This window comes from Centropristis striata, chromosome 2 (genome assembly GCF_030273125.1).
Source record: "Centropristis striata isolate RG_2023a ecotype Rhode Island chromosome 2, C.striata_1.0, whole genome shotgun sequence".
NCBI lineage: Eukaryota > Metazoa > Chordata > Actinopteri > Perciformes > Serranidae > Centropristis > Centropristis striata.
In genome coordinates, this window is record NC_081518.1 from 25,552,378 (window position 1) to 25,573,767 (window position 21,390).

At 38.4% G+C, this 21,390-nt stretch overlaps 1 protein-coding gene across 1 annotated transcript in view; it reads left to right on the plus strand.

The window, feature by feature from the left end:
* Positions 1-9,166: 9,166 nt before the first annotated feature.
* The window catches only part of luzp2 (leucine zipper protein 2), a 196,366-nt gene continuing 184,142 nt past the window's right edge, over positions 9,167-21,390 (plus strand). The window contains exon 1 of the mRNA XM_059347564.1: positions 9,167-9,325. Within this exon, the coding sequence (XP_059203547.1) occupies positions 9,264-9,325 (62 nt within the window). The 5' untranslated portion in view covers positions 9,167-9,263. The remainder of the gene's footprint in view (positions 9,326-21,390) is intronic.

A 21,390-nucleotide genomic window follows, 5' to 3' on the forward strand; every position in this document is an offset into this window, starting at 1 on the left:
TGATGTTCATACTACTACATGCAACAACTTATTTAGCCTATTTAACAAGCTAAAATATATATTTCTCCAATGTGCAATATCGGTTAAAATGCAAAGTACTTTCAGGAAACAAATACTAAAAATATATATTCATAATAAATTCCAAATAGCAAAATTTATGTATGTAATGTATATAATGTGTATAGAAAGTATGTATATGTCTTGTTTTTATTTTCTTATTCTGTCTTCCATATCTATGTGTCTGTATCTTAAGCTGCTGTGACAACTAAATTTCCCCAATGTGGGATACATAAAGTCCTTTCTTATCTTATCTTAATACTGTGCTGAAATTTGGGGAAATGCATATAAAACCAATATAGATGATAAATGATAAATGATAACAATAATGCTTGTTGCTGGACTTTGCCATCATTGAAAATGTTAAATATTCATTAATTAAATGTGTTTTACCTGATGAAAAAGTGGGTTAGTGTCCCTATCTGCATTTAGTGCTTCAGCTACACAGTCGATCGATAATGTAAGAAAAAAGTGACATAACAATGGATTTTGAGGTCTAGAAAAAAAGACCAACCTTTCTAAAAAAGTTCATGATTCACTTTGAACATCTTAGCTTGCTACTTTAAAGCCTGTGTCCCCAGTAGTGTACCCAACATAACAACAGCAGCGTGCTGTTAATACTGCTGTCTCTGCAGCTTTTTGTTTATCCAGGTCAGGCAGCAGCTGTGTAACAGAAGCAACTGTGTGAGGTCTTAAAGATGCCTTGCTACCTTTTTGAGAGGGTTCAGCAGAAACAAACACGCATCAACAACAATATCAATAAAAAACACACCATACTGCATTTTGAGACACATTGAGTTTAAAATAATATATTTTTTCAGCCAGGTTGTCGCTTTAGTGCACAGTGAAATATTGCTCCTCAGTTTTGTTGCTGTGGTCAGTCCAAACATTACTTGCAATTTACGGAGCGACCTGAAGATGGAAGTAAAAATCCACCGCTGAGTTTAAAAAGCAGCCTGCCTCTGAGTTATGAGCATTGTTAATCCTTTCACCTCAGACAATTCACTTTGTATTCTTGTAGCACTTCACTGTTTCCTCCCCTCTAGAGTAGTGTATTAGAGACACCCACCCATGTGATGTCAAAGCAGTGTGAACACCACAACAATTGGCAATTGTAAAGAATGAGAAGTTGACTTATTTATTTTCTCTTTTTCTGCTCATACAATAGTTCTGCCAAGAGGGACACCTCATTTCAGTGCAAAGTAGGTGTTCAAATTATTATTATATGCATTCACAAATTCAATCTCTCACAATTCTCCATCTATGGAACAATTCCAATTTGTATTTTGTAGCGTGACGGATGAGAATCTTGGCGTCCGTCTTGTTTTTTACATTTCAAAATTGAAACTACAAGTTTATGTTATAATGTGCAAATTAAAAAGCCAGTACCCACAGGAAATACACGGATTAAATAAAAAACAGGTGATGTACTTTGATGGATGCCATGCAAATTTTAATGAGTTTTTAGGGTGAACTATCACCAAGAATGCAAGATGATATATCGTTTTTTGGAAACCTTGTGCCTCAACACTCCTTTTACCTTTTATATAGGCTCTTATGGCAGGATTGAATCAGAACAATAGTGTTCATAAACACTAATACGCCTATAAAGCTCAATATGTGTCCTGCGGGGTCATCCTGTAAAGCCCAGACCAACTCCGATGAGAGCAGGAACGGGGATAATGGTGAAAATCAGTCCCACTTAATGGTACAAAACCAATCGAAACATGAAACACACAAATGTTGGAACATAAAACCTCGGAATGACCACATGGCAAAGCTGCTGACGTTACAGAAACTAGAAATCTATGTTTATAGATCTGCAAATAAATAGATTCTTTGCCTGGAGCTATGGCACATGCAGCACAGTAACTATCAATGTAGCAGTAGCAAAAGGCCATGTGTGTAGTCTTACCAAGGCCATAGATGTGGGATAAGAACATATTGGAAAACTGCCAGTTTTTCTACCCCAGTGGAACAATGCAGCCACATAATGGTTGTTAACATTCACTGTTTTAGCCTCTTGTATGTCTTGACATTGCAGAATAACATGCAGGTTTCTGACCTATTATAGTTTAATGCAAACGTGCTTTGATCTTGTCTTGCATAAGCTACATCTGACCTTACAGAAGGTCAAGAATCTGTGTGCTGATGGGAAAGTAAGGTTGATAAAGTTAACATATACTATATGAGCCGCACCATTCTCCTATACATTCCTCCTACGCTTGTGAAAACATTTCCCAATGCAGGATATATATTCTTTCTTTGTCCAACCTTTCTAGGTCAAAATTAACCTTCCTTTGTAACAGAGGTATTTGATGCACTTGTTTTAATAACTTTTGGCCACACCACTTATACTCCTTAAAATTAGATGCATATAATGTTGCTGATGTAGGACTTTGAGCTCATTCTGCTGTGAGTTGCTCTTTGTGAGATTATCAACTAAAGCTCTGAAATGTAAAGTAGAATCAGCACCTAATTAAACTTGATTATACATAATGAACTTAATTAATAATAGGCTTCGTATAACAATCACATGGGTGAATAATTTGTAGGAATTTGGGGCTGTTTAGCAGGTTTATTTGCCTCGACTGAGAGGATGCAGGGTAAGTAGCTCACTGGCTAACAAGCCTACAGAATCACAATAAACTGAGTCACAATCCCACAAAAATGCTTGTCTCCAGTGGCAGCATCACCATGGTTTAAGGCCAAGGCTCTGCTCCAGGGGTCTTGCTGGAACATTACAATGCATTGGAGTGAACAAAGCTCGACTACAAAAAACTGAGGTTGTCCTTGCTGGTTTGAATTGTGCAGGGTTTTTAAAAAACGGCCTCTACTGTGTTATTACAGTCATACAAATCCATATCTGCTTTGTAAGGAAACACTGATGTCCTGTCGATTTCTTCTTGCTGAGAGTGAGTGTCCTGGCGTCTCTCTGCAGCTTCATGTGGGTGTCCTGCCAGTTTGCTGGCGTTGAATGTGGGTGTCCTGGCATCTTGCCTCAGATTGTGGGTGTCCTGCTACTGACTTTGGTTGTTCTAGCATTGTAGCCCCCCTGTTCATCCCCCTGTTGGGAGGCTCTGCAGTTATTTGCACTGATGGGATGAGATCATTGCTTTACAGTCGAACACTTGCACAGGTTTTTGATTTGATCCAATGTGAATACCAGCATGCACTTCTATTGATTAAATAATTTAACCTCCTGAACCCATATTTCTCCTTTTAGCATTAAGTAAAATACAATCTTAAGTATTATAGTTAAACCACAGATAATAATGTGTTATTCCAATGCTTAAATTAAGAAATTGGAACTCTCTATTGACCAAAATATTCTTATATAAGGTATATCATAATGGCTGTTCAATTTTAATTGGTCTGAAATGTAAAAAAAATCAGAGACATATTTTTCCCTTTGCTGAAATTATAGACTCAAAAACAGTCCCTCTCAATCATCCCTTATGAAACACTAGAAGTGCATGGCAGTGTGTACAGAGTCCCTGCTCTGTATTTCCTGTTTTCTTCTTATTTTTCTGTGTTTGGGTCATCTTTTGGCATCAGCAAAGAGCCTTTGGCCCCCAAAGAGCCTTTGTGTAGGTTGCGTAGCTCGTTCCCAGGGTGCACAAGGAACCCTGGCGTCTGTATGATACAAAGCGGCAGTATTTGATGGGGTGAGAACAGGTTGTTAGATTGCTGTTTTTCTTTTTGTGTTTCAGAGGTTCTCCTTCTCCTCTTCTCTCCTTTGCCGATTCTGTGTCAGTTTTACAGAGGGCGGGTCAAGCCACACAGACAGAGAGGCACAACGGACAGGGTGTAGCTTGCACTTCAGCTGCATTTACACAAAATCTGACAATGTAGCTCCTTCCCACAGGGCTGTGTGTAGGCGTGGGGAAGTGTAGATTTTTTCTTCTTCTGTGCTTTAGAAAGTAAACGCTGTGAAACAATCAGATAATATTGTTGTATTCCTCTGATTCAGGGCTTGGATCCCTCTCTTCATTCACTTTCTAGCTCGCTCGGCCACTGCTACTCTCACCCTCTGGCTTGTTGAGCTGGAAAAGAGCAGCCAACTTTGAAATGTGTTTGTCCAACCATCAATAAGTTGCACATTATAAGTGAATGTTTGTTATCTCAACCTTTGCATTGACTAGTTGACATGATTATAATGTTGTGCTTACATGTGAACAGATGCTTCACATTTGTGTTTCACCACAACTTCTTCATAAAAAGCTGACTACTGATCGATTTACACAAAATCCGACAACGTAGCTCCTTCGCACAGGTCTGTCTGTAAGTTTGTTGATGTGTAGGTTTTTTTTTTTTTTCTTGTGCTTTAGAACGTAAACACTGTAAAACAATCAGAAAATATTGTTTTGTTACTCTGATTCACGGCTTTGTTTACCGATCCCTCTCTTCGTTCATTTCTGGCTCGCTCTGCCACTGCTGCTCTCACTCTGGCTTGTTTAGCAAGAAAAAAAGGATCCAACTTTGAATGGTGATTGTCCATCCTATTATGAGTTGCACATTATAGGTGAATATTTGTTATCTGAATCCTAGGCTAGTTGACATGATTATATTGTTGTGGTTACATGTGAACAGATACTTCACATGTGTGTTTCACCACTACAACTTCTTCATAAATAGCTGACTACTGATCGATGTTATATTTGTGTTGAAGGACATGAAGGTTATCTCTCCAGTATCTCTGTTCATTTGTTCAAAACGTCTGTTGACAAACTAAACATTCCAGACATGATGTTCAGAGTTTCTTTCAGCACCGGTTCTGTGAAAGCACATTTCCATACTCCTGCATTGAGCGAATGAACCAACTGACAGGGAACTGCCTTAAGCTTCAGCTTTGCTGCCAGACTCCTCTCTTTTTTTGTTCTCTCTTTCCTTTTCCACACAAAATGTTGAATGGCACTGTAGATGTTGAGAATGGAAATTTATGCAAGGGAATGCTGGATTTTTTCCCCATCTCTCCAAGTGCAAACCCTCTGTAAACATACATAATAGACTATGGAGATTTCACCACTTGCTAACTTATCTTCTTGAGCTCAATATTCATGCAGAGGAGAAGCAGAAGAGGAACGAGGAGCATCTTTGCAGAAAGCAAACAGTCGTCAGTAAAAGCAGCAACGTTGCTGACAGGCCATTATTTTAGCTCGCTCGGAATCAGGACATCTTGATTTACTCAGGCAACTGTCAGTCAATATCACTGTCCTTGGATATGTTATTGCAGACAAGTGGAATGGTTGCCTGCTGGGACTGTTGTAGCCTGAAGGTAAAGACAAGGGCTTGTGACCAGAAGGCAAAAAAAGAAGAAGTTTCTGGATGAGGGAAAATGTGGACTAAAACAGAGATTGAGTCACACTGTGCCATCCCTCGAGACACTGGTGCTCTTTAGCAATGCACTTAACCCAGTTTGTCCAGTGCAGCTACTTAGCGGATACCAGCATTGGTTTTATTTGTCAGCTCCATTTTTGAATCTTTTAAATGTGAGGCAGGATGTTGCCAAATAGGAGCATCTACTGTTAAGTATGCTGCAGAAACCTTTCATGGATAAATGCAGGGTTTAAAAAGAAAACAAAAACATCTAGACTCACAGCCCTTTATAATGGATTCAGCTAAAGAATATATGGCTTCAAAGGCTCGTTGGCCGTGCCTACGATATTTTGACAGCTGGTAGGCAAGCACTGCCTTTTTTTACTTTTAAAGATTCTCATAAAACCCTGTGAAGACACACATGTATACTTCTATTCTTGTGAGAGCCCTTTCTGACATAATGTGTTTTCATAGATGCTAACATCAAACTTAAGCATGGCAGGAAGGAGATGTGATGAATTTGCATACTTATATGAATAAAACATGATAAACACATCAAACTTTAATCAGCTATTACATGCCTCACCCCAACCCTTACTCTGACCTTGACCCATAGCACGGAGCAATGAGTGTGCAACTATTTTTCCTCCCATTTGCACTTTAATGGTGGTCAGCACCTCTTCAGTAACTGGTGTTTGCCCCTCCATATCTTCTTTAAAACCAAGTCTCTGAAACTCAATGTGGTCCTTGGAAAGATATACTCACTAGAGCACATACAGATACAGATAGTTATACTTAAGAAGCACAATCCCAGTGGAATATGATCTGATGGAACCGTGCTGTAGCATTGGTTTTCATAAGTCAGAAAGATATCTTAAGGCCTTTAAGATGCTGATTCACTGTTTTTCAGGGAGACTTTTTTCAGCATTTAGCTGTTAATTGCTGTATATTTGTTGGTGTAAAGTATTCCACTTTCATCATTTGTCCACAGTGGGAGTAAAAAGCTGAGATATTGACGATATATATTTTTACCTCATCGCCAAAATGTTGAAAATTGCCTGCGCAAGATTTTTCTTGCATCACGCTGTGGATGTTTATGACTTTGACTTTGCTTACAGGCATTAACAAATGATTGGAGGAAGTGCGAGAAGAAAAAAATATGCACTTATAATAATATTTTTTATGTGCCTTACGGAGCTCCACAGCAGCCCTTTTTAATTTTTTAGTTGATGCAGTTTACTCTGTTGGAATACTGTGATTCTGAGTGGTTCAGATTGGTGGCAAGCAACTGGAATCTCTTTGGCATTTATAGTGATTTTGTGTGTTTTGGAAATATAAAGGAATTAGTATTTCCAATGCTCGGCTGGCACAGAGCAGTGGGATCTTTTCTGTTTGCAAAACTGCTTTAAGGACTGTAAACATGCAATGAAAAGTCCCCTAATGTTGTGAACAAACTCTGGGGTTATTAACAAAAAAACCTAAAAAAAAAAAAAACAGTTCTCATCCATGCACAATTCAACATTAAACACTGCTTGGCTCTAACTAAATGAAAGCATTCCATTTAGGCATGATCAAAATTCAAATGAGGCGTTTGTAAACAAAATATACAAATCAATTGATGTGACATTCGGGCTTAGCTATGGGGATTTATCCAAATGTAATCTTGCATAATATCAACAATTCATGCTGGTTTTATGATAATTTTTCTTCATTATGATAAGATGCTCAACAGGTTGTCTCAGAGCAGTGGGACTACAAGTTTCCAGCTGATGTGATACATGATTGAGACAGATTACGGAGGTCCACTGAGGACGCTCTCCCCAGTAACCAAGGCATGCTGCGGTCTAGCAGACTCATTACAAGTGGTCACCATGGGTTTCCATGCATGAACTTCTAATTAGACCAAATAAATGGGTGGGAATCTTTCAGTATAGAAAATAGGATACTGCTGGGGTACAATAGTCTCCAAACTCTATTAAACCTGTAATGGAAATCATTTATCATGCCTGTGGTGTGTGACCTCCACCTTTTGTATGGACTGCTTAATATTCTACCTGTATTACATGGCTTAGAGTCTCGCTCGGAACATCCGCTCAGTCCTCAACATTTTGTTCTGGAGCTGTTCTTACTTTCATAAGGTTAACCCCGAATTTCAAAGTGATTCGCAGGGCAAGTGAAGTCAGGGGTGAGACAATTTCATTATGACACATTTGCATTTGTCTTTCATTGTCCGGGTGTGGTTGATCTAAAGAATGAGAGCCGGACATCTCACTTCACAGCACTGGGTTTCACCCTGTACGGACAAATTATACCATAAAGTGAGAAAAAGATCCACATCATCTGCTTCCAACAAGAAACTGATTTCATTTTATGAATTGTAATAAGATCTTGTCCTCCCAAGAGACACAAACTTAACTTCTGGAACAATTTTTTTATGGAGTGAGCTGCTGGTAAGGTTTTTTTGTTCCACTTTCTCCAAAGTATTTTAAAATTATAAAGTGTTTTGTAGGGGTGGGTGATCAATACATATACCCCAATGAATCTGTCTGCCGCAAGACATTTTACCACACCATGTATAATAAATGAGCAATGCATTATTGTTATATTAGATTTTAATATAATTTCTGTATCAGTGAGAGGAAGTTTCTTTATTTGTCAGCTATTTAATTAATTTAATTAGAAAAAACAGACAATATTTTATCCTTAAATAGTTTTAAATCTTGTTTGCATAATTTTTACTATATCACAATATACTTTATATTATCACAATATAAAATTACATATACTATTAAGAAAAGATTTAATTTAAATTGCTGAATTTAATTACTTTAGGATTTAATTTTAAGTTTACTATAAATCATATTTTAAATTTTTTTCACATTTTTTCCTGAAAATATATTTAATCTCTATTAAATTAAATAAATATTTTGTGACAAGTGATGTATTATAATATCATTTTCACAATGTTTACTTACTGATGATTTGATACTCTTTGAATTTAATTTTATTACTTTCAGTTCAGTTTTCTGAAAAGGCCAATTTTTGGTTCTTTAAGTTTTAAAATGCTTTTTTTTTTACTTCAGAAAACTATTCAAGTTTTCTAGCTCAATTTAAAAAAAAAATGCATTAGTTCAATTGATATCAGACGTGTCATTTATGCGGTAAGGAAAATAAAAACAATTAAGCCTAACAAAGAGAAAAAAATGTATATAGTTGGCATCACACTATAATTTCCTATTAGTTTGGACAATTATAGTTCATAGATTTTTGTTTATTGTTCATTTACAACCTAACCTGTCTTCTGTTTGAAGTACAGAGCTTCATCACTAATTACACTTTAAATCTATTAGTGTCTTGCCTTAAGTGAACTGTGACTTAGCTGTTCCTGAGCTGTTAACCCCTTGAGTGTTTCCTTGCTGGGCTGCCTGCTCTCTTTCAACTGGATGTTTTGCTCTATCTCCAACTATTACACTGCAGGTAGGAAACAGGCAGAATGAAATGAATGGAGAGGTGTATTGTTAGAAGAACAACCGGCACCAAACAATGGCAAGAATGCCTCTCACCAATAGCTGAAGCTGCACGGGCGCTGACATCATATCACTCCCACATCTCCCTCTCTTGATTTCAGCCCCACCCGCTCCTTTCCATTAGCAAGTCGGTCCGTGTCCCTGTGTTATTTAAAGCCAGAGATCCTCCCTCTCGCCGAGCCACTGTGTTGCATCTGTCTGCCTCGCTGCTTGTGTGTCTGGGTGCGTGTGTGTGTGTGTATGAGAGTGCGCTAAAAAAGCCAGGCAGCCAGTGGGAGAGCTAGAGAGTCGGGGAGAGAGACACGGGGGAAAGGCAAAAAGCATCTGAGAAGGGAGAAGGAACGGGAGTGTGAGACAGCTATGAAATTCATCCAAGCTATTTGCTTACTGCTTCTCTGTCCAGCTTTAAGCCTCAACACCAGGTAAGAGATGAATAAGAGCAGAGGGTTTTTTTTTTCTTTTTCTGTCAGTTTCACCCGGCAAGAGACTCTGAAACAAAAGGGGGGTTTAGGTTCAAAGCGTGCTATAGGCAATCTTAGATTACTAATCTGATGGATTGTTCAGTCCTGCCAAACGCTGAAGCCTTAATTCGTCCGGGCAGAGGCGCTCTGTGTGCTAAGCATGTTGGAGACTTAAAGACTTGAAAGGAAGAAGGAAGAGCTTTTCTGTTGAACTAGGCTATTATCTCTGTCAGTTCTGGCCGGGCTGAAAGACAGTTGTCCTTTTGTGGTGGTAATTCACTGAATGCGCTGCCTCCTGAATAGTGGTGGTGACATTGCTTTTTGGGACTTTTGGTGCCTGCTGGTCTGGGAAGGGAGCAAGTTGAAGTCGGGGGAACTGAGAGAAAAGGACAAGGCTACTTGTGTTGCAGTGTCTTGAAAAAGAGCAGGTGTGTGTCTGTGTCTATACATGTGTGTGTGTGTGTGCGCGATGTAAGGCTTTGGGAGAAGCTGGAGGAAGAGTGATGGGCAAGAAGAATGAATAAGAGGGAAATGTGTGGAGAGGGGCAGTTTTGATGATTAATTAAATCATTGATAAAATCATCCTTCTTCTCTGCCACAGCCTGACACCACTGCCTTAATGAGCGCCGTTAGAGGAAATTCAAGGCTCCGACTATACCATGGAGACATCACACGCAGGAAGGCATGCATTATAAAACTTGCCTTTCCCTTTTTCTTCCTCAGTGCCCCAAAACATTGTCATACTGTTGTCATCTTTTCCTACTGAAACAGTTGAATGCAATTGCAGAGGAATGTGTGCACGTAGAGAATAATGGCTCTAAACTCTGTTGCTGATGCTAACTCAATAGAGAAATACCTACATTTTCGTGGTGCATGGCCGAGCACATGAATGGCTACTATGTGTGTTATTCATTTCGCCTCAGGAGATACAGAAGATTGAGATTTGTGGAGAGAAAAGTCAAGGTTATTGCCTACATTTTACATATTTGTCAATACCAGTTGGGTGCTCTGATGATGTATGAGTCTATAACTAGGAGCTGTATTGATGTATTAACCTTAAGCATTAAGCAGTCAGCAAATTAAGCACTAATACACCCTTTAGCACACCTACAATTTTAATGCCTACACGAGGCAAATACATAAATAACCTTCAGGCAGCATGTTATTTTTTTGATTGTGAATACAGATCGACCTGTTAAGCTATGTTCTAAGCTATGGAACTAATAGCGTGTTTAAGTTGGATTTATTTAAACACAGTTCATGTCAGGAGGTTTAATTTTAAATAGCGTGCAGCCTTCGAGGTGATCTTTAGGGTGCTAATTGAAGAGGGAGGCATAACGGCAGTAATTTGGCAGGTCAACACAGATTGTATGCTACCTCTCGAGGGTGGAATGTCATGAAAAGTAATTACTACAACGCAGATATAATCAGTGTTTTATTACTTGTTTCTAAACTCCAGTTAGGAGGCTGTGTTTTGGTGAAGGCAGAGGGGTTTTTCTGGGCGAAGGTGATACCTCAACTGTGACCTGAAAATAGGAAAATAAAACTCAACATGTGCCAGCTGCTGAACAAGGCTGCAAAGCTGCATGGAGCACAGGTTATGGCCAGATAGTCTAAAAATGCTCTAATTGGAAGAAAACAAACGATTTGGGGAAATTTAAATATTAAATAGAGTCTGATTGCAAGAAGTGTTACATGCCGAGTCTGTTTAGATCAGTTGATGGGACGCTGTAGTCATTTTTAGGCTGTAATTTGGGCTTTTGGGTTTTTTAAAATCACAATAAACTGAAGGTTTCACACACAAAATCTTAACTCGGTGTCCTCTAGTAGCTTTTTCTGGAGCTTCCTCCTCAGGGAATGGAGTTTTCTCAGTTTCATGATGTGACCTAAGGGAAGAAAAAGCTGGACCTTGAGTTAAGATGTTTTTTCTCAAGCGGCTGTTTGTAAAGTTTCACACATATACTGACAGGTATTTTTATCTAATATTTGAATTTTTTAAGCATGAATAAGATGGTGGCCACATGTTGATCCAGCTGTACTTTTTGTATAGAACAGCTGTCTCTTTAAGAGTGGCAGTGTGGATTATATGGTGTTTGCACTTGTGTTTGTTACAAGGGTTTTATTCAGGACTGAGAGTCTTCCGATGCTAAATGTTATTTTCCTGTTTCTAAAGATTTGTCAACGCTACATTCGTTTATGGATGTATTCAATTAAAGGTCACCACTGAATCCATAACACCTGTCCGCTTCATCATTGTTCCACTCCTCCTGCAGTGGTTATGCATTTTGTCTCTCTGTCAGATAGAATTAGCTATGCTTTTAATATCCAGCAGTAATTAGCTGGTATATTAGTCTGTATATGTTGTCTTTTGATCTAGCGCCGCCCTAGAGTGATTCTGCTGAGGCAATACCAGTCTGCAGAGCTGTACTTAGCATAAAGCTCTAGAAACTGGTTGTATTACTGCTGACATGGTCCGAATTTATTAAAAGCAGAGCAGAATTTTCGGACTTCTGCCCCTTTATTTATATAGTATATTTCAGAGCTATTCAGCTTTATTTTCCCCCTGTCTTTCCTGGTCATCAAAACCACAAACAAAGCCAGCGAATGATTGCTTTTGATCCAGCCGGCACTCAGAAACCTTTCCTGAGTTGATAGGTTCCTCAAGCTGCTGTCATATTTTTGTTGTTATTCTGGAGGTCACGGGCCCACACGAGCCTTATCAATTGTGACATCCTCATTTTTTGTAGTAATGGTGTAACATTGAAGAGACTGACTGCAAGGTGTATCTGCAGCAGGAGAATGAATTGTGACTCGAGCTGTCTAGTCTATGTATTGCTCTGCCTCGCTTTGCTTGATTCACTATCATCACATCAGTGGTGCGTGAGAGAATCCATTTCATGTGTTAACTGCAACCTCCATTCTGTGACCTGATGGAGTCGCCTTAAGGAACGAGAATTAATGAAATAGGAACCATTTCAATTTTTATGCATGATAGCAGCATTTTGTTAAGCCTTTGGTCTATGCTTAATTCTGTTTTATAGCCTTTAAATCTAAAAGGCATCTCGTAGGCAGACGCAGAGAACTGTGAATGCTGAAACTTTCATTCAAAAACACACATTTTTACGTCTTTTTAAACATTAAAAAATGCAATTTCTTATTATCTCTGTTAATGTGTAAAATGAAGTATTTTGGCGATGGTCCCTGCTCATATGAGAGCTTGATTAGAAGGATTTGACTTTAATGAATTTAGTGGATTACTCAGGCCACATAATGGTGGTGCAGGGCTATGTGTCATTGCAGAAATCAATTGGTGCTCAGGCGGAACACAAGGCTGCATTGACACTATTCCCATGAGCTACGACTGTCCCCCCCTGGGTCAGGGCTGCGGTGCGAGTACAGTACGGCTGCTTTTCTGCATTTGGCTTGTTTTCTCTTCTCTGTATGGATCAAACAGCTCCACCTTTTTACACTTTCAAATATTCCCTTTCAGAGCATTTCTTGAAACGTAGTTGACACATTTTCTTGGCACTTTCTTTGATGTCTCTTACCTTAGCAGACTCTTCTTGGAAACGGTGATATCTGGTGGGATCTCCACCACATCAAATATTTATGAGTATTTTGGACGGCAATTAAAAGGACTACAGAGAGCCGTGGATTACACATAGAGTGCAGACACACCGCCGTATTGCTCTATATCTTAACATCTGCCTGTGGATATAAGCATATTGTAGATTAATGGGAGTTTCTTATTAATGTTTTATAGGGTCAGACGTGGAAAAAAAAGATGTTTATGAGATGTAGCAATTAATGCTGGTGAGGATTATAATAAATCCTAACTAATGTTGTCGACCTTGGTTGTTTTTCTTGTATGATAATCTTTTGTAACAATTATGTTGTCTTCACATGCATTCATGACACTTTTAAGCAACGATTATGTCATAATTAACATTAAAATGCTTTTGCTTCTCGTGATAGAAACAGTTTTCAAGGATGGAGCATCTCGTGTATTCAACAGCAGATTCCTTCTTTGTCTCAATCCGTCACGTGTTTGCTGAGTTGAAAACATTCCTCAGATCATCATTTACATCCGATCAATACGTTCCTACCAGTGACAGTGAATAAATTCAAACAAGACGTAGAGCAGCGGAGAGAAACTCCACATGATGTCTCATTGAACGAGCACTCACTGGCTGATTTGTTTTTGTTCTTTCTTTGCTTTGTATGTTTCCTCTCCGCCGCGTTATAAAGTGCAGTCGAGTTGTTGGCAAATATTCCCCCCCACATTGAATTGACTTCAGGTCATGTGTGGAGCAGATGTGGAATCAGACCTAACTATTGACCAGGGGGGTGACAGTAATGTCAATCTATACCCTGATGGACTGCACACGGTTAGCAGAGATAATGACTAAGTGGAAACAATCCGCCCCCTATCCTTGGGCATTGTTTAGCATTTGGGTGATAAAAAAGCAACAATTGTGAACAAATTAGGCAAACCTTTAGTATGGAGTGCAGAGCTCACCCATATTTTCTTTCTTTAAGTGGGGCTGCCAATTGCCTTGATTGTTATTGAGTGAAAACTCCATCATTATCTAAATGAACTGGTGCTTTATTTATACATCGTAGAAGCCTTGAACTGATTCCCTTGTGTAAAGACAATGCATTTTGCAGAGCAGCAGTTTGGTGGAAAGCAGTTAAAGTGTCTGACTGGAGTGATGGGGGCACCTTACAAGATGGGCATGTGTTTAATTACAAGGCTAAGGTAACCTCAGAGTGACTTTCAGTGTGCCGCACTGATCTGTGCCACAACCGCAACTATGCAACATAAAACATTTATCTGTGTGGAAGTTCCGTGGAGAGTGGCATTAGCAGGATTTCACAGCCACACTTGAGATGTTATGATGGCTTGAAAAGCAGAAGCATGATTATAAATATGACTTTGTCCAGGTGGACTCATCAAGATGAAAGAAAATGATATTTCCGCAGCCTGGTAATGTCCTCAACGCAGATCAGACTGTGAATGATAATTGAAATTCAAAGGACATTCAATGGCCACACCATGGCAACCACATTGGCCACCTGACAGTAATGAAGTGGGCTACAATAAACAGAACCTTGGGTGGCTCCAACAAATGAGAAAGTAATTAAAAGGACCATGATCAGTACGGGGTGAAGAGTAGCCAGACGTTTTGTATTCAAGGCCACATTGCAGGTACTGTGCTCTTGCTTTAATTGCTCTCAGAAGCTTTTTGAAATGACAGCAGTGTTTACTCTTCAAACACGGAAAGTGTGTGTCAGAGATTACTTTGTTATCGTGCTTCCTGGAACACAAAGTTTTATCATTGAATGGGATCATGCTCTAATGTGGCATGACAAACGGTATATTCGCTGGCTGTAAAAGAAGAACTTCTGGGATGATATGACTGAAGTAATAATCAGAAACTAGCAGACATTTGGAGGCTGGGATCATTTCCTGATGCATTACAGAGTATTGGTATTTTGGTAGTAAGAAAATTGTATGAAGGAGTATAATGCTTGCTTGACTATTGCAATGAAACCCTGACCTTGACCTTAAAAGTCTTAAAAAAATCATTCTCCTCAATATAAAAATGTGGCTTTTCATTACCACCAGCTAAAAAACTACAGATTTCTGCATTTAACACCGTGAACACTATGATTGTTTTATTCTGGATAACTAACTAAAGATTAATTGAATTGCAAAAAACAAACTATAATGGTTTTATTGGACATTATATTGCAAATACAAAACTGACACTGCAAAATGATACCAAACTGTATCAAAGTTGCACAAATATTAAAGGTAATTAACATTAAATCAAGCCTATACTGCACACTCTGTTGCCAGTTTATTAGGTAAAACACGACAACAATCCTGCAGTTAATTCTTCCTTTATGAAGTTTTCAACGTTTAGTTTTAATTGAATCCATTTTAGAGAACTGCTGGTTTAACTTTATGTACATCTTGCATTGCTGTTGAATTATATTGTGTTTTACTGAATGATGATTCCAGTATTTAGTCTCGCCTCATTGATCTGAATGGGTCGGACGATATATTGTAACCACTTCCCAGTATAACCCAGTATAATTCCACAGCACTGTAGTTTAACTGTAGCCGCCAATGTGACCATAAAGTTGAATCAAAATCTCATTAAAACAGTTTCAACAAAAGCTACATATTAAAGCTTTTTATGAAGAGAGGGTTTACTGCAGGGTGTATCGAATAAACTGGAAACTGAATGTATTTTTTTTAAACATACATGTAGCGATGCACAATCACATTATGAAAGGCAGTAAAGAAAATGTGTAGTTATTATCTCTGAAGTACAGCTGAAAGGAAATTGCCTCCTACAGCAACACATCTGCTCTGTAAATCACTTCCTGTGTCCTTTGAGATGAAAAGAAGATAAATAATGTATATATTTAATTTTTTTCATGATTGTTATGATGATATCTATTTGTTAACCATGCGTCTTGTCATGCACCTTAGCTTGTTGAAACAAACATATATTCTTTAAGTGCACTGCTAATCTAAAGTCTGCAGGCTAGTAGCTATTAGCTGCTCAGCTGCAGCACATCAAACAGCATGTAAACGTACTTCCAAATGTCTCTTTGTTCCTGTTTCTGGTGCGGTCCTGACTCGTCAGTACCACCAACAGCACACTGATTAGACATGTAGGCTCCAGTGTTTGTTTGCTTTGTCTTCTCTCGTTGCAACACTGGCGCTCTGGCAGCCTGCCACCTCCTGTCAATCAAACATGGACACGAACACACCCCTCAAGCTGACTTGGGAAATATCACAAATGCTCATTTTCTTCTCAAATGCCTTCTTCTTCTTTGTAATAACAACAAATATTACAAGTGCATTTTTTTGGACACGTGGGTAATAAAAGAAGCTGAAAGCACAACAATGAGTTATCTTATTATAAAGATGTCACAGAGCAACATCTATTTGCTCCTGAGCAACTGACAAATGCGCCCTACCCTTTTGGTTTGGTCTTCTTGAACTGAGAAAAGATTTGGCTCTTAATTAGGTGGATGTTCACACAGGTACGTCAGTAACTTTAACTGCTTCATTTTGCTGCTGGGCAGGTAGGAAAACAGCTCCCTACTGCACATGGGAACAAGGCTGGGGGCTGAGTTTGCTAACTGGAAAACTAAAAAACAGAGGTTAAAGATGGCCGAACATGCTGTGGGGGAGCTGCAGGTGATGATTCTCTGCAGGCTCATCACTACAGGCAGCACGTTTCAAATCTGACCCTTTGTTAACATGAAAATATTGATCAGTGCCGCTTTTATATTGTACAATTTTTTATCAAAACAAACATGCCAAGAGACATTTCCACTTTCTATTACTGCTCGAATTCTCGTTTTCCACTCACTGTCTCCTCTGTGCGCATCAAATTTGATATATCTGCTGATTTAAGGAAGCTATAGTTTTGATGTGAATCTTTATTGCTGTATCAAGAAGCACTTTATTCCACTCCTTTGCTGCTGTCACTATAGATATCAGCGTTGGGCTGTCACAGTCAGCGCTGTAATTGGCAGCCACTTAATTGTTCAGTCCCTGTAAACATGATGCTCGTGTTCTTCCAGTGATGAGTCATTAGTGGAAGGCTTGGCTTTTTGTTTTACAGTGAAGTGCAAGATGTATAACCATCATAAACAAAAGCTGAGCATCCATCCCTCGTCACAGCGGCACAGCACATAAAATGTCTCTGTTGTTGTCGTCAAGCTGGTCTTCCCTTTGAAGCTAAAGGAAGATGCTTCACTTATTTACTCATGTATGTAGACTGATGTCGACGTAGACGCCAGTCATGGCATTTAGATTTAAGTCAAAGTGTATTTATCTTCCACGCTTTACAGGATTTCATTCAGTTTGAATGTGATGCCTGTGTTAGTGCAGCCTGCTTTGAATAAGGTCTTTTTATTTCCTCTTTCCTGTACCAGTTGTTCAGTTTAGATAATAAATTATTTATGATCTCAGTGTCCCCAAGACAGATAACATCTGAATCACTACACACACTCGTAACTGTGAGGCTGATTAATATTAGTGCCCTAAGTAGTGATTATTTTCATTAACAGTTCATCTGCTGATTATTAATCGATCAATCACTTGTTTTATAGAGTGACAGAAGAGACTGAGAAATGTGCTTCACGTTTCAGAGAGTCCTCTGTGATGCAAAGTAAAATAAAGTCTCCAAAATGGACCAAACTGAGAAATCTGGACTAACTGAAAACAGAGGATATTTGGAATTTTTGCAGAGAAAAGATTACGATTGATTAGGTGATTATAACTTTAACCTTGAACAACGAAAAGTAGCTGTTGTTTCATATTTTTTGGTTGATTGGCTAATAAATCAATCACTGCAGCTAAAACACTATTAAATCTTCACCAGTGAAGCTGAAAATTTGAGGCTGGGAACTTTTTATTATGGGTCAAAATCCAATTTAATTATGATGTAGTTCTGCAGTGCCAGTAAAAATAGTTTCTCGACTTGTCTTGATGCATTGAAACACAATCGTTACTAATAATCATATTATTCCAGCTAAGCAAAGTTGAGGATTGGGGCACTTTGTGTTTTTCGACTTTTGGTATTTTAAAAGTGGTTTGAGTGGATTTAATAGGCATCCTTCTCTTTAAACTGAATACAATTGAATACTGCTACCACTCTTCACTTTTTTTTAAATTCCAGTGGAGTATTTTAATCAGGGCTGAATCATTTAGCATTTAAATGCAGTCAGAGTTTAATGTCATTAGAGATACTTTAAGTACAATTTAAATGATTTAAATGATGACACTGATCACTGCAGGCAAATTACTGAATGATGCTTAAATGTATTTCCAGGAAATGCTGAGAGAAGGTCAACAGTTAACAATTGTTCATCAGAGTAAATAGATAAATAGACCGGTCTCCCATCAAAGACGTTACTACAAGGTGTTTGTACGGGCACGGAAAATATGACTCATATTTACGTTTTAGACTGTCCTCCGCTGACATCTTGCGAAATTACTTTTTACATAACTTCCATGGCTCATGGCACCCTCGTAACTTCCTGCATTTACGTACATTTATTTACTGTTTAAACTGTCTTTCATAACAACTTACCAGGACTTTTTTTGCCCTCAACCTAGATCAGTGGTTTTGTGGCCTAAATTCACAGAAACAGCAGCTTTTTTACAACCATCAACGACATCGATTTATCAGTGGTGGAAAGTAACTAAGTACATTTACTGAAGTACTGTTAGTTCTTAAGTACAATTTTGTGGTACTTGAACTTCACTTGAGTATTTAAATTTGTCTGTCTTTTCTGTCGTTTAGGTCGGAGATCTTGTTGTTAACAACCCTGTATGTGTTTCATATGCAGAAACATATAAACAGTCTACAATTTTCTAAGGTCAGGTTCAGTCGATATCTATATTCAGAATGGAATTCTGACCAAGAAAGGTCATTTGTTCTGATTAAATTAACATTTCTGTGTGATCCTGGACAGTTTGGGCATTGCAAACACTCTCCTGGCATATTCAATTGGACTCTTCTCTCTAAATATAGTCATGATAAACAGATATTCATTAAGACATCTCCACAGTCTTTACCTTTATAGCAATCCTCTGCAATCTCATTGATTGCAGCAGACTTTAAATACCAGGTATAAATGTCATTCAGACTGAGACAGATGAAAATGTTACCTGCTATTTGGATGATTTTCTTGTTTCCTCGCCTCCCAGCTGTCATTGTTTTTCCCCCCGCTTTTATTTAGTGAAGAGACGAGTTGCTAAGCAGACGCTGTCTTTTCTCAGCAACGTCCATGTTTCACATTCAGAAAGTTACACTCTTTCACACCGGGGAGCTGCCCTTCACAGATCACATGGTCTCCTATTGAACAGCTCCACTGAAGCAGTTACTCTGGTGCTCGCTCAAGACTACCTCTACAGTAGTTATCAAGGGGTGGAGTGGGGAGGGGATGGGGACGGGGGCTTCATGTTCACCTCCACCACCTTTATTTTCTCACTCTTTCATGGGGTTCAGCTTTCAGTCATACATCTCCAATCATTAAGCTGCAACCAGCAATCAATCAGATCCCCCAATTTCATTCTTTTCTGCAGTTTAATTGGCTCACTATGGAATGAACCAAAGTGCTCAGAGGCATCACACACTGAATATTAGAGGGATCACAGAAAGTGCAGTTATTGGTTTTGGATTGAACAGAAGATGAGGATCATAAATAATATAATTTACACACAATGCTTAGATCATGTAAGAAATCACAGAGAACGCTCGGCGGTTGGTCCCTTTTTATCAATATATTTATTATGTCACAGCGTTTGTCTGTGCTCTACTTCTGTTGATGCCGTCTATTGAGACTGCTCTGTTTTGTAAAAGCTGTCATTAGGAGCTGCTCTTTCATTATTTCCCCCATCATTTAAAATCTGTTCTCATTTATCTACATTTTAAAAGCCATGGCTGTACCCAGAAGAGTGTGTGAAATTCATTCAAACCTGTTTTTCATCTCTGAAAAAACATCCTTCACCCTTGTTTAGCAAATGCTGCAATACAATGTTGTTTTTCTTCCCTTATTAGCAATAACTACCCAAATCTCTGAAGGAAGGGCTAATGTAGGTTTAATTTGGCTATGGCTTACAATTATATCCTATTGATGGTTCATGTTGAATTCAAGCAAAGAGGCTTGCCTCAAGACTTAAAAACTCTTGAATGATTAGACTCTATTATGATAAGTGGTCAGTAAACAAAGAGAAATGTGAAGTAAAATCTACTCCAGCTGAAGTGTTGGGCACAACACCAGGAACACCTGTGCAAAACAATGCCACAGTCAACCAGCTGTGCTATTAATTCAGGGTCAAAGTCTTCAACAAAATTCACTTTTTTTTTTTTCAAACTATGCCCTCGGCCTGCTTTCATAAGAATGGTGCAAAAATATTTCTTTTGTATCCAGTAATATTCTGTTCCCACAGAGTTATGAACCACACACAGCTAAAGTGCTAAAGGCTAAAACAGCATAGTGTCTTCCACAGTCCTTCAGTCTTTATCACAAGACTTGGCAGCTTCAGATTCTCAAAACATGAAAACATTTCTGGCTTTATTTCTTCTATCAGGGGTAGGGATGGGAATAATAACCGACGGTCGATTAATCGTCGTTAAGAATTTTGTCGACCCCATGGAATTTTTAATCGATCTGTTTATTTTTTAATTTCAATTTTATTTATGGCTGAGTATCTGTATCACTGAACTGAAACATGGACATGTGACTGAGCCAATGAGCTGAAAATTAAGTTGGATGAAGCTACAGTTTGCAAACCGAAAGTTACAATAACAATTGCTAGCATGAATTACTAGGTTTAATTTTATCCAAAACTTATCAAACTTATCTTTTATTTTGCCTATGCATGTATAAAAACATAGCAATGAATTGATTAATTGATCGTTAACGTTATAGATAATCGAGTTGGCAGGTTTCTTCCAAACACACATCCCTACTCGGGAGGTACAGAAGCATAATACAAGAGGATTATAAAAACATGTCTTCAAAATGCCATTTTTCTTACGAAATGCAACCAATTGATGGTAAAAATATCTCATGTTGTACTTCAGTATAAACACACATGTTAAACTACAAGGACTATCTACCACGTGTTTAAAATATCATCATCATCATCATTATCATCAACATATCATCTTCTGTACTCTACATTAACTGTATCTCATTAATTTACGATTATTGATTGAAATGTAATATTTGCTTTTGCACATTAGTGTTGACCTTTCAAGCATCGATATGCATTATTGAATGTAGCCTGTGGGCCGCTAATCAGCACCTGATTATTTAAAGCGAATCTGATTAAATGACATGCAAAACCTCTAGTATGCTCCTCTCGTTTTTAATGAAGCTCATTAATAAAATTGCATCTATTCAAGTGTCCTGGTGTGCGCTGGAACTGTGATTATTATTTTTTTTTTGCAGATGATCAACAATTGATTGACATGCTTTAA